At 42.0% G+C, this 15,724-nt stretch overlaps 1 protein-coding gene across 2 annotated transcripts in view; it reads right to left on the bottom strand.

The window, feature by feature from the left end:
- Positions 1–362: 362 nt before the first annotated feature.
- The window catches only part of tmc3 (transmembrane channel like 3), a gene marked incomplete at its 5' end in the record, with an annotated part of 32,114 nt that continues 16,752 nt past the window's right edge, over positions 363–15,724 (bottom strand). The window contains 11 exons of one of the 2 annotated variants that reach the window (XM_084018509.1): positions 363–1,520; positions 2,393–2,669; positions 2,737–2,779; positions 4,070–4,148; positions 4,280–4,405; positions 5,301–5,411; positions 10,128–10,256; positions 10,544–10,611; positions 11,956–12,084; positions 13,860–14,117; positions 14,549–14,627. In XM_084018509.1, coding sequence (XP_083874635.1) covers positions 512–1,520; positions 2,393–2,669; positions 2,737–2,779; positions 4,070–4,148; positions 4,280–4,405; positions 5,301–5,411; positions 10,128–10,256; positions 10,544–10,611; positions 11,956–12,084; positions 13,860–14,117; positions 14,549–14,627 — 2,308 coding nt within the window. In that variant the 3' untranslated portion in view covers positions 363–511. The remainder of the gene's footprint in view (positions 1,521–2,392; positions 2,670–2,736; positions 2,780–4,069; positions 4,149–4,279; positions 4,406–5,300; positions 5,412–10,127; positions 10,257–10,543; positions 10,612–11,955; positions 12,085–13,859; positions 14,118–14,548; positions 14,628–15,724) is intronic. The other variant, XM_084018508.1, reaches the window with a different exon arrangement.

The following is a 15,724-nucleotide window of genomic DNA, read 5'->3' on the forward strand; positions in this document are numbered from 1 at the left end:
GTCAATGCATCTTATTTTGAAGGCACACGCGCCTGACTTCAATCTGGTTGGCATGACGCACCCGCGGCTGGAGTCCTCGGTCGTTGCAGTAAAGCACACTGGGAATTGTAGTGGCCACTTCATTCCATGAAGTGGAAATGCTGCTTATTCAGTGTGCAGGCTGGATCAATGTGAGTTGCGAGATGTTTTTTTAATGTGATTATATAGGAAGCAAAGTGTAATTATGTAAGTTTGTTTCATAGCTGATGTTACACTCATGAGTGTAAAAAAATAAAATAAATATAATAATATTAATAATAATAATAATTGTAATAACCCATTTAATTATCTGATATACATGCACCTGTTTCAAAATGATACAAGATAACACACATAGGAGAAAGAAATCACATTTATAATAATATTCTCGCTGTGCTTTCAATGCAATGTATTAACCTCTAGCAATGTATACGTCTATATCTATGATATTAAGAGAAACATCATAACAGAATCCATAATTTTAGCAAAGATGTCATACATTGGTGCAGACCAGATCGTTTGACTCGGTGACATTTAGATCAAAGCTGGCTTTGGACTTCTTCTTTGCTATCTTTCCTTGCCTGGCATCGGACTTGAGATAGTGCTCCTTGTTGTGGATGACCTGGATGTACTGGTCCGTGCTGCTGTTCTGCTGGTCGCTGCTGGAGGCCAGGGAGGCTGAGTCGGACTCCGTCACAGGGGTGTCCAGCTTTGGTCTGGTCTTGGTTTTCACATAAGGCTCCATGTGCCTGGTCTTGGCCGGGGACTGACAGTGTCTTCCTGGTGAAGGGATGTGACGCCTGGTTCGCACAAGGAGTGAGTCAGCTCCTCTCACATTGGTCTGGCACCGGGAGTGTGACTCTAAATCTCCCCAGTCCATTTCTCCTTCACCATCTTCCTCTTCATTTTCTCCTTGCGCTCCGTATCTTCCTCGATCTCGAGCGTGGCGGTCTTTAGACATGGACACATGGCTCTCCACACAGTCTCCGATGTAGAAGTGTGCTGGCTGGTGGAGGTCAGAGAGGGATCGGGGCCGATGAGCCTTCCCTGATGACATCCTTCTTCTGCCTTTCCCCTCTTCCTCCTCCTCTTCCTCTTCACTCAGATGATGCTGATGCAACAGGTGGGACCGGTGAGGATGTGGTTGGTGGTGAGTGGCACGGGATGCATAGCGTTTGATGTTGCGTGGGTACAGCTCTAGGATCTCTGCAGGCTGCTCCATGAGGTAGTGGCGTGGGATCCGTGTGGCTGAGCGCAGGAGCTTCTTCCTGGGCTCATGCTCATTGACAATCACGTAGCGAGTGGTGCGACCGCGCCGTACTCCGTAACTCTGTGCAGTGATGATCCCAGCAGCCTCCACCGGATGTATGGAGCGTATGGCCTTCCTGTACAGGGGGTCAGAGTGGATGTTGTCAGAATAGCGAGCTGGGGGATTGTACGCCATGTACTGGTAGGACTTGGACCTGCAGGAACCACGAGGGCCACCAAGAAAGGGTGGAGGCCTGTTATGAGGTAGGACAACACATAAGAATGAGCTTAGATGAGCATTACAGTTGGTATGTCATCATTGCATAATGCTTTAAAAAAACAAAGTCTTATTTGAAATGTTTGATAGATAATTAAACACACTGTTAAAGTAGTGAAATGAATTAAATTCGGAGGCTTTGATGCAAACTAAATATTGGTCAGCAATGTAGCAGCCATTTGTACAAAAATGTATCAATTAATAACAATAAACACATTAAAAGGCTGTTTAAATAACTACAATCTCTCACAAATAAAATCAGTTCTTCCCACACATCATTCTTTAGAATGGGGAAAAAAGTGAGACCTTAGACCATTTAACTACCTGTCTACCTATCCTACCTGTCCATTTAACTGCCTGTCTATCCATCCTACCTTTCCATTTATTTACCTGTCTACTTATCAAGCTGTCTACTTACCTACCTGTCTGCTTATCTATGTGTCTACCTACCTACTTATTTCTGTACCTGTCTACTTACCTTCCTGTCTACCTATCTAACTGTCTACCTATTTACCCACCTGTCTACCTGCCTACCAGCCTACCTGTCTTAACATCTACCTGTCTACTTACCTGCCTGTCTACTTATTTACCTGTCTAGTTATCTACCTGTCTACTTACACACCTGTTTACCTAACTACCTGTCTCCTTACCAACCTTTCTAATAATCTACCTGCCTCCTTACCAACCTGCCTAATAATCTACCTTTCTACCTGCTGTCTACATACCTATCTGTCTACCTGTCTACCTACCTGTCCTGTACGATTTAAAAACATAACTTAATGAAGATCAGGTACTATGGGTAAACAGGGTCCTGGCCTCAGGGTTCTGTCCCGCCAATGTGTGTCAGACCTGGTTTGCATGTGCTCCTGGTTCCTGTGTTTGGGCAGTATGGTCACTGTTGGACTCCTGACTGATCCAGCCACATTTCCTCTGTTGAGGTCTGCCCGAGACGCTGATTGGGTGATGGTACGGATGCTGTTTCCACGATGAACAGGAGAATTAAAGTTTGTGATGCTGCCGTTACGTCGGGGAGATGGAGTATGAAACGAGGCCTCTCGGCTTGTGATGTCACTCTCCTGCTGATCTGGCTTTTTGTCCGCTGCAGCCTCTGGAGCCTGCAGTCTGGCTGAGTTTGGGTTTAATGTTACAGGGTGTAAAAGACGACACAGGAGGTGTGAAAAAACACCACATACCTGCAGCCATCTGGAAGACTTTCTTCTTGTCCTCGGTCCGCTCCTGAAAAGATGAAAGGTAAATTATACCTTAAAGAGTAATGAAAACCCCAAGCCACCTTTTCAGCCGGAAACCAATGTATCGATTATTGCTTTGTAAAAAAAAGTGCCGTTTGGAAGTATTTAGCATAATAAGACCAGGGAAAGGCTAAGGAGGATGTAAATAAGCCGATATGCTCTACATTTTTTGTCATTTTCTCCCTGTGGTATTGACAATGCTATATATCAATTATTTTCGTATCGGTATGGAGTTTAAAATGTTAGTATTGTGACAACCCTATTTAGTAGTGTTGTTGATTTATGCAGGTCCAAATCTTGACAATTAGGTGCAAAGTATGTGAATTCTACATATTGTGTTATAAATATACATAGTGGTTTTTATGGTCTGTTACTGTAGCATGGAAGTAGCAAGCTGGCTAGTTAGCTAGCCAGCCCCAAAATGATTTAAATGGAAGTAGCAAGCTGGCTAGTTAGCTAGCCAGCCCCAAAATGAGTTAAATGGAACAACATAATGCTTCATCCATTACTCTTGTCACAGTGTAGGAAAGCAGATAATTAGTCGATAACACTGATTCTCCAGAGCTTGCAATACTAATGGTGAATCGTTTATGCTAATTGCTGATGCTTGCATAACTGAGGCTTGCATGGGAACTCAAATTCACAAGCGTTTAAACTGTATTTTATCGCCATCACAGACCTTTACAGCACTAACCTAACACTTATTACAACAACAGCCAGCATGCTACCAATTAACATTCGCTATTAGCTTTGGTGCTAGTAATAAGCAACAGCTTATTGAATTTCTAGGCTAAACAAAACTCTGGGGTTTAGGTATTCATTATTTTCTGCAATGTAGCTTAGAAATGACTGTAAACTGTAAATGGTTTGATAAATAACAGTTATCAAAATTGTTGCTGATTAATGTCCTGTTTATCAAGTAAGCAAATCATTTAGATTCATTTTGTTGTCATTTGATAGTTTGTCCACCAGATAGCGCTGGTTTACCTCTAAACCACTCAGCACACAACTTAATATAATAACGTAATATCAAGGACCCAATTCAAGGGTTCCATCACAAAAATGTTTGTTAATATTTTGCAGCTGAAGTTTTTTTAAATTCTTGCACAGCCTTGAAGATAGCTCAAGTTAATTATCACTTTAAACTGGTCATACTGTCCATACTATTACAGGGCCAACAAAGCTACTAAATTCTAATGAACAGATTTCATTCAGTCCTACATAGAACACATGTTGACAATAAATATTGCTTGAGAGTGATTAATCTGGAACTCACAGTCTGGAGCTGCATCCTCAGCTGGTTGTTAGTGAATTTGAGGGATCTGGCAATGGCTTGCAGATAGTATATCAGCATGCTGAAACACATGGGGCCAGATGTCAAGATGGCATGTTGGTATGTAGATGGACAGTGTGTGTGTGCCTGTGTGTGTGCTTGTGTGTGTGTGTGTGTGTGTGTGTGTGTGTGTGTGTGTGTGTGTAGCCTTACAACAGCAGCAGCAGTGCCGGCAGCACTACGACAGGACTAGTGACGTAACTCATCACTTTACTGAACCAGAGGGGGAAGTCGCTTGCCACCGTCTCAGATATGATGTCATATATCTTCTCTTGACCACTGAAACACAATTAAGTCCTTTTATTGAGTTAAAAACATTTAGCACACTGAATGTGATCAGTGCCTCATGTTGTACAAACACAGCAGACTCTAGCAGCTACTTTCTTAGCTTTTTTCTGCAATGTCATTACCAGCAGCTTGTGGTTAACTTGTGCCATATTTATGTCTAGATGACCTTATTTGGACCGTGATTGAGCCGCTACAATGTTAGCCTAGCCTTGCTGTGGTAAACCAGCCCATGTGGGTCTTGCTAGATCCAGTAAATCCAGCTTGGTGAAATCCACCGAACTCTGGATGATGTCATGAACCCAGACAGGACAGCGTTTGGTTTCCTGGCTGCATTCATATCCAAGCTGAGAGACGCCATCAGCCACTCTGGTCTAATGTGTAACCGCTCTGGTCTAACATGCTACCACTCTAGTCTAATGTGCAACCGCTCTGGTCTAACATGCTACCACTCTGGTCTAATGTGCAACCGCTCTGGTCTAACATGCTACCACTCTGGTCTAATGTGCAACCGCTCTGGTCTAACATGCTACCACTCTGGTCTAATGTGCAACCGCTCTGGTCTAACATGCTACCACTCTGGTCTAATGTGCTACCGCTCCGGTCTAACATGCTGTGAAATCCTTGCTAACCTTGCTACGGTTAACAAAGTGCACTGATTTCTACATGCAGAAAATGTTTCAGAGATGAAAATTCTTTGGAAAACACAGAGGATCGATTGACAAGGACCTTCTATATTAGTTTTCTTAAAAAAAAAAAAAAAAATTCATAAACATGTTGGGGGTTTATTTAACAGATCAAGGAGGAAGACTGTCTTAGTAGTTTTGGAAGGTCCTTCTATTTATATGGAATATATATCCCATCTTTTGATAGTATAAAGTGTTAATACCTGAACGGTCCACAGTGCTGTGATGGTCTGTATCTCACTATGGCGAAGACGGTGGGCAGCATACACAGAAACAGCATGAAGAGCAGCATCGCCAGGTAGAAATTGTTTGATCTAACAAAAGAGGCAAAGCAGAGAGAACATTCCTGTTGTTTTCTGTTGCATTTACAGCAATCCCTTGAACAATTCAGGAGGAAGAACTGAAGGTGTATGTTGAGACATTTGTACATGATTTTTACACCCACTGCAAATAAAATAGCATGAACTTGTGTTCTCCTTGGGTTGTGTAGTGGGTAGCACTGTGGCTTCACAGTGAGAAGGGCCTGGGTTCGAGTCCCAGTTCGGATTCCTTCTGTGTGGAGTTTGCATGTTCTCCCTTAGCTTGGGTTCTCTCTGGGTTCTCTGGGATCCTCCCATAGTCCGAAGACATGCAGTATGGGGACCTGTCTGTCTCTACATGTCAGCCCTGTGATAGACTGGTTACCTGTCTGTCTCTACATGTCGGCCCTGTGATAGACTGGCGTCCGGTCCAGGGTGTACTCTGCCTTCGCCCAATGTCAGCTGGGATCGGCTCCAGCCCCCCCGCGACCCTGAATACAGGATAAGCGGTAGACGATGAATGTGTTCTTCTTTTTAAAAAAAATAAATGACCTTGGATTAATAAGTGAAATTCAATAATAGTTTACCACTTTTGAGTTGTCCTACAGCTGACAGTTGATGTATATGAAGCATTTTTACAACCAAAGCTGCTGAGCTCACTGCAGCTCTCCATTCTGGTACAACCATCCACGCTCCATTTACCAGACCAACACTTCTCCCATTAGAGCTGCAGCACTTGTCTGGGACCAGGACCACCAGACTACTTCAGTGTTGCTAAAACTTACTGCATATTATCACCAACAGTCAGGGTGTTTCACCATTAATAGTCGCGGGCGTGCAACAGCCTCCTTTACTATCTCTCTCCTCTAGCTGCACCTCATTTAATGGCTTCCATGAAATGCTCTCTCAGCTTTCTCTCTTTCTGTGTGTGTGTGTGTGTGTGTGTGTGTGTGTGTGTATGGCTGTTATGATTTTCCATCACATCTGGAAGTGACTGATAAAGACTGAAAGAGGGCATGACAGTTAGTTACATAAATCAGAGTGGGCTGAGCCCCCGAGGCCTAATATGTGTGTGTGTGTGTGTGTGCGTGTGTGTGTGTGTGTGTGTGTGTGTGTGTGTGTGTGTGTGTGTGTGTGTGTGTGTGTGTGTGTGTATGTGTATGTGTGCTGATGTGTGTGTGTTTATGCGTGTGTACACGATGAATATACTTAGGACTACACAATGATTTGTCACCATCACTGGTAAATGGAAATGGGATGAGGAAAAATAGTTGGAGAACCACAGGTGATAAAAGATAATGAGAGAATTTCCATCTTCATCAAAGAGAATATTACATGATCACACAGTGCAGTGCTCTGTGACCAGGATGACATGAAATAGGACATTCTCCTGTACATGTGTACGTAACTCACAAAATGATGTTTCCATACAACTAATTACACTCTTAATTACATTTTCACTTTCTCAACCCAACAGTCTCAATTATTTCAAGGTGTTACTAAACCTAACCAATCAGTTTAGTTGCATGTATTGTTTTGTTTGTTGGATTATGTTATCTTTGCTAAGAGGAGTGGAAATTAGATTTAAATCATAGACTGTCTATAAGAAGTGGACGTCATTATGGTGATGTCACCCTTTGGTTTGTGGACTACGGTTTTGAAGCCCCCTTTTGAAGCCATCACATCTTGGTTTTCTGCAACAAGTGAAGGGGCCCTAGTTTCGTGGCGCAGCGCAGGGCGGCGCAGGGTGGCGGAGCCGGCGCAATGCAAGTTTCGACCAGCGCAGCCTTGCGCACCGTCAGTTTGGCAGTTTGGTGGATCGCCTGCGCCAAGATGGGTGTGGTGGCGCAGCAGGGGGAGGCGTCACAGATTCAGCTTGGCGTAGCGGAAGTTTCGTGGCAAAAAGCCTCGCCGAGACTGCGCTGAAAGCTCGCCAGCTCCAACCTGGTCTACTTTCGGCGCAAGGCGTAAATAAAGTCCATTCATTCAATGCGAATCACAGCTGGCGGAGTGGAAGTTTGGCTGACGGCGCGCAGTGCGCACACGTCACCGAGACCTCACAGGCAGGTTTCCACAGTTCCAGGCACATTTAAATGCAATAAATAATCACAACAAACACTATTTAATGCAACTAATTGAATCAACACGTGAATTTATATCTATACAGATTGTCCCGTCACATCTGACGTCAGATCAAAGGCACGCGTAACGGAAACTCAGCCTCTCGGACCAAAACATCTCCGTCTCTCTCTCCTGTTTTTTATGATATCGGCATTGTTATTATTATGACACGCACGCACAGCGCGTGATGCGCATGGTGGGAGCGGCGGCGCTGCTTCTGTCATCGGGTTGTCAAGTGACGGAACTTGCACTGAACCTCCCCTAACGCATTAAAGGTGAGGAGAGGAGCTCATTTGATTGGTGAAGATCTGAATCGGCTGTATTAATCCCAGTCCACGCCTCGTCTCCTCCTCGTCTCCCACTCACGCCTTCTTCTCCTCCCTCTTTCCCACTTGCGCCGGTGGGCGAGACGGGAGGTGTGCCTGCGCGAGCCTGCGCGGTGCACGAAACTTGCAAAGTCCAGGCGGACACACCCCGTCGGCGCGGCGCAGGTGCGCTGAAAGCTGACTGCGCCTGGTCTACGAAACTAGGGCCCAAGGTAATTACTTGGACTGTGGAGGAGCGACGGGTGGATCTGATTAGCGCAAGTGGCAGAGCGGAACCCCGAGCAGCAACCTTACTGGATCTGGATCCATCTGGATTCTGGTGTGAAGCTGCTAATTTAACAGTGTATAATTAACTTGCTTATATTGTTACATTCCTGTTAAACCACAGTTTTATTGTGTATTTTATTGTGAAAGTCCACAGCGGAAGTTTGCGATACTTAAAGGAGTCATCACCAGGAAATCGCAATTTCTCTTGTTAAAACATGCATATCTGTGTTTGACCTCAGTTGAAACTTGCCTGAAAGGCTGGAGTTTGAAAGTGGCGCCGTTTTTTCGCTTCTGCTCTTTTTCCGAACAGGAATAGCACACAAGGGTGTGCATTCCTAAAGCACGAGATTTTGATTCTGCGCCTTCGGTGACGTCACCGTGGCGGCTACTTGCATAAGCCCACCCCTCTTTCACCACCCAACCCCGCCCCGTCCGCTACCTGAAATCGCCGAAGCGCCGCCATTATGTTTTGGAGTCTGCATGCAGGCAAGCCCCCCCGGCTCTGTCCTTCCTGCGGCGAATCAACGCGCGCCTCATTACATATTATACAATGCACATCCGGACCAGTCAAAACCTCGCGCGTAATCTCGCGTGATAAAATCGCGGTACGAAAAAGGGTCAGAACAAGCTCAATGTTTGATTAAAATTTTTTTTTTTTTTTCTAATAAGTTTTACGAATTGATCCAAAGCGATCCAAGGGCGGCTGGATACGTATAAAACCAGGTTATGACTCCTTTAATGCAGTATATCGCAAACTGTATCACTCAGAAGCAAACGATATATGCAATGGAAACTATGGTTCATATGATGTGTAAATTCTAAATAAATTCTAAATTGTTATTAATTCTGCACACTGTGGTTGTGTGTGCTGTCCCCATGTTGCAGGTATGTTCATTTTGAGCAGTTGAACATGTTATTGATTGAAATGTGGGTGCTAGTAAGGACCGGATAAGTCAATGTCTGTTGGACGTGGTTGCTATATTTTATTGTCACTACTATATGGCAGAATAGGCTTTATATTGGTGTTGTAAATGTAAAATTCGGCTTTGGCTTGTGAATGCTCTGATTTAATGACAGACTAATGTGATGTAATATGAGCTATATATAGATGCTTTCTATACAAATAATTACATTTATTATTGAGTGTAACTCACTATTACAGACAATTAAGAGGTTTTTGTAATTTGTATTATTTATTTATTTTTATTTACAAGTATATTTTTCTCAACAAAGTTGTACCACTATACGATCACTGTAATCAGAAGCAAACGATATAAGCTGTGGTTCGAGCGGGAACAGACTTGACTTCATTCTACACACTGTGGTTGTGTGTGTTGTCCCCATGTTGCAGAATAAACCAGTTCAAATGCTTCATTCAACCTGACTCCTGGAAGTTCATACAAATTGCAGCAGAGCAGTGTACACAAGCTCACACCAACAATGTTAGCATCATAATTCAAGGTCAACTTTACAGCTAAGTGTTAAAGTCATCTTAGTAGCTCACTGCATAGCGTGGTAGTGACCTGTCAATCAGCAACAAGCATTCCCTGCTTTCTGGTCTGTTTGACTCTAAATAGACCGTAATTGACTAAATGAACATCATGCTGGATCTAAGAAGACTTGAAACTAAGAGATTGAGAACTCATGTTGTAAACTCATGTTTACAATATTTACTGAGATAATAAATCAAGAGAGAAGTAGGGTCATTTTCTCATAGACAATCAGAGAGGAGTCTCCCCCTGGTGGCCAGCAGAGATAATGCAGCTTTCAGGACCTTCAGTTTAGGCTTGACTTTTCAGAACCGGAGATTGAAATGGTTGTTCTCTGATAATCAGCTGTATCTACTGTGTGTCTGTTTGGATTTCCCAAAGGTAAGCGTTTAGACAAACTCAGTATCTATCATTTATGTATTTATCTGCAAAGATAGATGAAAGCAAAAACTATTTGCAATCCAAACACACGCAGCAGTGTGTACCAACAATAAGAGTAAATACAGACATTTAGAGCACTGTCAGACCTGGAGGCTCTGAAAACCTGCTGATGGGGAACATTACAGGTGAGGACAGCCCAGCTCCTCAGATACATCAGACCAATCAGCTTCAACACATTGAAGGCAGGAAGACAGGGGGAGAAAAAGGCTCCCATCCTGGGGAAAGGAAAGAAAAACAGCACATATAAAAGCTCCCGGCTTCACTTCATTATGTTCATTGCTGCAAGGCGACATCTTTGAAATGAGCAGAGGAAATAGAGTGGAGCAGCCACAGAGGTGTAATGGAGAGATTATAGAGGGTCATGGAGACTGGTCAGACTATTAACTCTGAATGACATCCTCTATTACACACACGGTGGCCAAGGTGACACACTGGAACTACAAAGATATCCTCCATTTCATTTTCTCTTTTATTATTTTAGACAAATAATGTTCACACTTACCAGATCATCCCTTGATTATATATCAGATGCAAAACGTTCTCTGCTATTTTGAATTCTCCATATTCAGGCTGAGAAAAGACAGACAAAGCATTAATGTGCTGCTGTGTGTGTTTCCTCTTTTATTTTATTTTTAGAAAAGGGGTCTAAAATTAAGGCTAAATGGATTGTTTTTAGTTGTTTGTTTTTATTTCTAATATTTTTATTCCAATTTATCTGATCTAATTTATTGTGTTGTCTTTAACCTGTATTCTCATTGTATCTGCATTGTTTGGTTTTCTTTTCTTTTGTGAAGTACTTTGTAACATATACAATCTGAATTTCAGATGCAATATCATCATTAAAATCAAAATCCCATAGACAATGATACAAAAAAATGTCTTATTCTACTGTTTGTCTTCAACTGCAGCTATTATGATGAAAAATAGATTTGCTGTTTACAGGTCTGTTTACTTCAAAACGCAATTATTCCAATAAAATTACAGTACAGATATAATTAAACTCCCCCAAAACATTGAAATTGTAATTAACAAATAGAATATTGATAAATGTTCATATCAATGAAGATAGGGGATCTGCATTGATTGCATACAGGCTGATAAATGGAGAATGCAAAGGCCCACATACCTGAAACAGATTTATTGTATCTGTATTCAAGTTTTTAGCCTGGGATATGAGTTGCACCTTTACTTATGAAGGTATTTATTTCAAATGAGATAGCCATAAGTAATGTTAGTTAACATCATATTAACCTGTAAACTTGGCATGAGATGAGTGGACTCCCGATACATCTAGCGAATGTTATGTTAATGTTAGATAATAATACTGAGTGAAGTTGCAATCATCAGAAATCATCCTGTTTTGAATGTGAGGTTTACAGTTTAGACAGCAGTGTGTTAAACATTTGAACAAAGAGCTGTAAATTAACAGTATTGTGCAGGTTGTGGTTAAAGCCAGGAGAGAAGTGTGGAGAGTTTTGAAAACTGTTTTGTCGAACGAGCTAGAGTTTAGCAATCGCAAAAAACTGTAACAAGAACACAATGACATTAATAAAAAACACAACATTAACTTCTACCGGAAAGGGTAGGTACATCTGTTAGCTTTTAGTGAAAGAATAAGAAACTCTGTTTGAATAAAAGTTTGGACATTTTGGGGAAATGTGCTTGTTTGAGAGGAAAAGATGTTAGCTGTCCATTAAATGTAAACTTACATATAGGAGATGATTAGCTTTGAAATGGTGGAAACAGCTATTCCTGGTCTGCTACCAGAACTCCTCATTAACACTGTATATCTTGTTTGCTTAATCCATACAAACGTTGTAATAATTACAATTTTACTGGAGTTGTGTGTTGTACTATTTCTTTCTGTTGTCTTTGCAGTTTTATAAGCTAACATGTAATGTGTGTCCAACTTACAAACTTGCTCTCTAAATCCCAGCAGCAGCAGTCACTCAGGTAACGAACAACCAAACCTCTGATGAAGTCAATGAGCAGGATGCTGGCCACGGTGAAGATCATGTCAATGATGGACAGCTTCAGCATCTCCTGGAGATACACCACACACATAACAAAATAGTAGACAATTAGCCAATAAAAATCTATCTTGGTCAGACAAAAGAGCTTAATCCCGCCCCTTCCTGTGTCCCCGATGGGACCTTTGGAAAAAGTATGTATGGTACTTAACAAAATATGTACAGTACTTAACGTGGAAAGACATCATTTTTTGATCCCGTTTGAATTGATCCATGAATTCCACATGAGATGGTTTTCAGTTTAACAGATAATGTTTCAGGTCCAGAAAGTCATAGGTTTGTCGTCATATCAGTTTACTGTGAATCCGCTCAGAGAACTACATCTCTGGTCTCACACCAGGTACATCACCAACGCCGTCGTTAGCTTGTCTCGTTAGCTAACTTAGCAAGCTAACTTAGCAAGCTAACTTAACTACGTTCCATCACTATTGTAACGTTATCTCACCTGATGTGTTTTATCCAGCGACCTTAGGCCTCCCCACTGGAAGCCCGACATTGGGGGAGCCGAGGGAATCGATCAAACAGTGCACCTCTACCTTTGTCAGTAGCCTACTAATGCAGTTAATAATCAGTCACACTATGAAATTCTACCAAATAGACCACAATTCATTCATAATACTGTGAATATATAATTTCACAGACACATTGATTATTTTTACTTGGTTGTGTGAAATCGTTCAGAATAATGTAAAATCAGTCTGCACACTTCCAAGGTGAATTGGTTTAGTCTTGGGTGGTTGTTTATTTAGTTAGTATTGTATGCCCAGGCTGCCATAGATTCAAGAGATCTATTGTGGTCCACCAGAAGGGGCAGGTCTTAACCTCCTATAGCTGGTAGATTTCCAGATTACATTTTGACAAATGCATTCCTCTTTTGTTCTCCACATGGACTGTTTACCTGCATGCAACCAAAACCTGCTTGAATATGATCGGACAATACTACTTTGACTACAAACGGACTATAAACATATTTTGATTCTGCATTCCAATGCCAATGTGTCTTAATAGAGATTACATGCATCTACAGACTGTTCAACTGATCATCAACAGAGACAGCCATCATGGACTATATATTTTAGTCAATTGCTCGATCTGGACATCCCTGACATTTCCTCTAGGGCCATCCATCCTCTAGATGAAACACAACTGCGTCTCCTGCAAATTATGTTCCCATAAAAATGACCTACACTCTCAATTATGTTTCCAGGAAAACTTCGGTCCCAGTTTTAAACATGTGGTTAATGAACAAGAAAAATGCTACCAAAACAAAACATTTTGGTTAGGTTCCCTAAAGAACATGATGGTTTGGATTAAAATGACTATCTATAATTGAAACTAAATAAAACAAAAATGTAACAAAAGTAATTTGTTATTATAACTTTGCCAATAAATTAAACTAATTTGTGATTGCTTGTCAGTGAGTAGAATGCATGAATATTTAGTTTGTATTAGTTGTGTGGGTTGACGAGGACCCCATTTTTTCCACAGCTGGTTCAGGATCAGCAAAAGGGCGGAGACAGAAATCAGGATTTGTTGAAGAAAACCTGCCAGAGAGCAGGTTAGGTTCACAGAGTCAGTTACCATAGTAATTGACCTCAAGTTCACCCAAAACTCCTTCTTCTCAGGGTTAACAAGCTCAGGGTTTTAACTAAACCTGTTTTCCTGGAATACACTCTTGGTCTTGATGACTGGTACAAACAGCACTAATGATGACATGAGGACCAATATTTATGATTAGGTGCTGTTAAGGGGTCTATTAATATTAAGATCACAATCAGGAGAGACAACCTGTCCAACATAGGTCTCCCAGCATTGGTCTTGCTGAGAGCGGGTGTTCTTCTCAAAAAGAGCGGTCTGGTTGGAGACAGTCCCAGAGCTGCTGATGCTGGTGTTGGTAATGTCCAACACTGTGCCGATGGTCCCTATGGTGCTGTTGTGATGCACAGAGATGTCAGACACCAGAGAAGAGAGGCTGTTGACTTCAGGCTGAGAGATTGTGACCAGGAAGGAGCTGGAGTCAGACCAGTTAGCTGGAGTCACTTGGACCTGGTGGACAGACATAGTATTATACTACTGTCTAATTTTGTACTTTGTGGTGCGTAATATATAATGAGAAATGGGTTCATTTCAAGAGTGAGCTGAGAAGATATCACCCACACATATCAATTTCATGTCTAAGGTTAGCCTAGCATAGCATAAAAAAATAGTCTTGATGGCTCACTTCGATTTATCCACACACAACCCCAAAATAATTGACAACTGTGGTTTAAAGGGGGTAATATTCTGGAATTCATTCTTTTGGATACTGTGCTATTTGTAATGAAAATGATCCCACATCAAAGTTCATTATTGACTTTATTGCCTGGAATTGTTACAACCTGTAAATTCAGTAATGGAAATTATTTTATCAGAACTTACAGGAATGATGGAAATAGGGAATAAGGAAAAATAGTTGCCTTTATAGTTATTATACTCACAGCAGAGCTCATACTGTTGACCTTATCAAGGAGGGCAATGATGAGACTGTAGAGGTTCCCCAGGTATAAAACAAGGACTCTTCAAACAAATAAACAAATGAACAATGTTAGTGTGCACTAAAACTAATGGAGAAACCCAGTCTTACACCAGATTGTAAAATAAGGGGTAACAATTTCTAAGACGAGTAAAAACCAAAAGAATATGTATATTTAAAAAAATCTAAATAATAAATACCATTACCAGTTACCAGTTAGCTAGCATAAATGCTGGTTGTCTGTTAGCATCATAATAAAGTAGCAACAAATGTTTTTCTTGGAATATTGCCCCCTCTCTCGGCTCAGTTTTTTTTTTCATACAGTGGCCCTAATAACACAATCACAAGTATGTAGGCCACCGTTGTTGTTATGAAATGTCACAGGGATAAGAAGTCAGGCTAGAGGGTCAAGAGGTGGGGCGATGACATCATCGTATGCATATTTTCCGTCTACACTAACACAAACACGAAACGGAGGGGTGGCGTTTTTTCTTTTTCACCCTGGGACCTGGTTTCAAAAAAGTGCGTTTTCAGGCACCAAAAACTCCAGATCCATTTGGACGGTCGGCCCAAACGTACAGGACTTCTGCGTTTACACACAAAACATGTCTCCATGTGGACGGCCCCTCAGTGACACCTACGTGTGAACTCCAGATTCCATTGTGATTGGTCAACTGCAGTAGAAGTCTGCTTCTTCCTGAGCAGATCTACTGGGATTCTTCTTGTGGGAGTCCGACCGGACAAGCGGTTTCCCCACCTCTCTCTTTCTCCTGGGACCTAGATCAGAACAAAGGTCTCATCTCCTCCTTCTTCTCCACAGATTCCGACCGGACACGAGGTGAGGGGTAAGCACATCAGAGGGACTGTACAAGGAGGATATTTTTGATGAGCAGACCGCTGCAGACTGGGGTCCGGCTAGCTGATGTCGGGTTATGAGCAAGCTAACGGTGCAAAGTATTTCCAGAGGCAGGATATTGTCATTGCTGCTTGGATCAAAGAGAGGGAGGGAGATCCTACTCCTTCCCTTCCAGGCATCAACTGGGAGTTTTTGCAAGGTCATTGCAGCGATCTGGCTCCACAAAGAAGGGTACGTCATACCATGGCTCCAGACTGGCTAGCCGGACATTGACATTGCGTTAAC

The sequence above is a fragment of the Eutrigla gurnardus genome, assembly GCF_963514095.1.
Source record: "Eutrigla gurnardus genome assembly, chromosome: 1".
Classification (NCBI taxonomy): domain Eukaryota; kingdom Metazoa; phylum Chordata; class Actinopteri; order Perciformes; family Triglidae; genus Eutrigla; species Eutrigla gurnardus.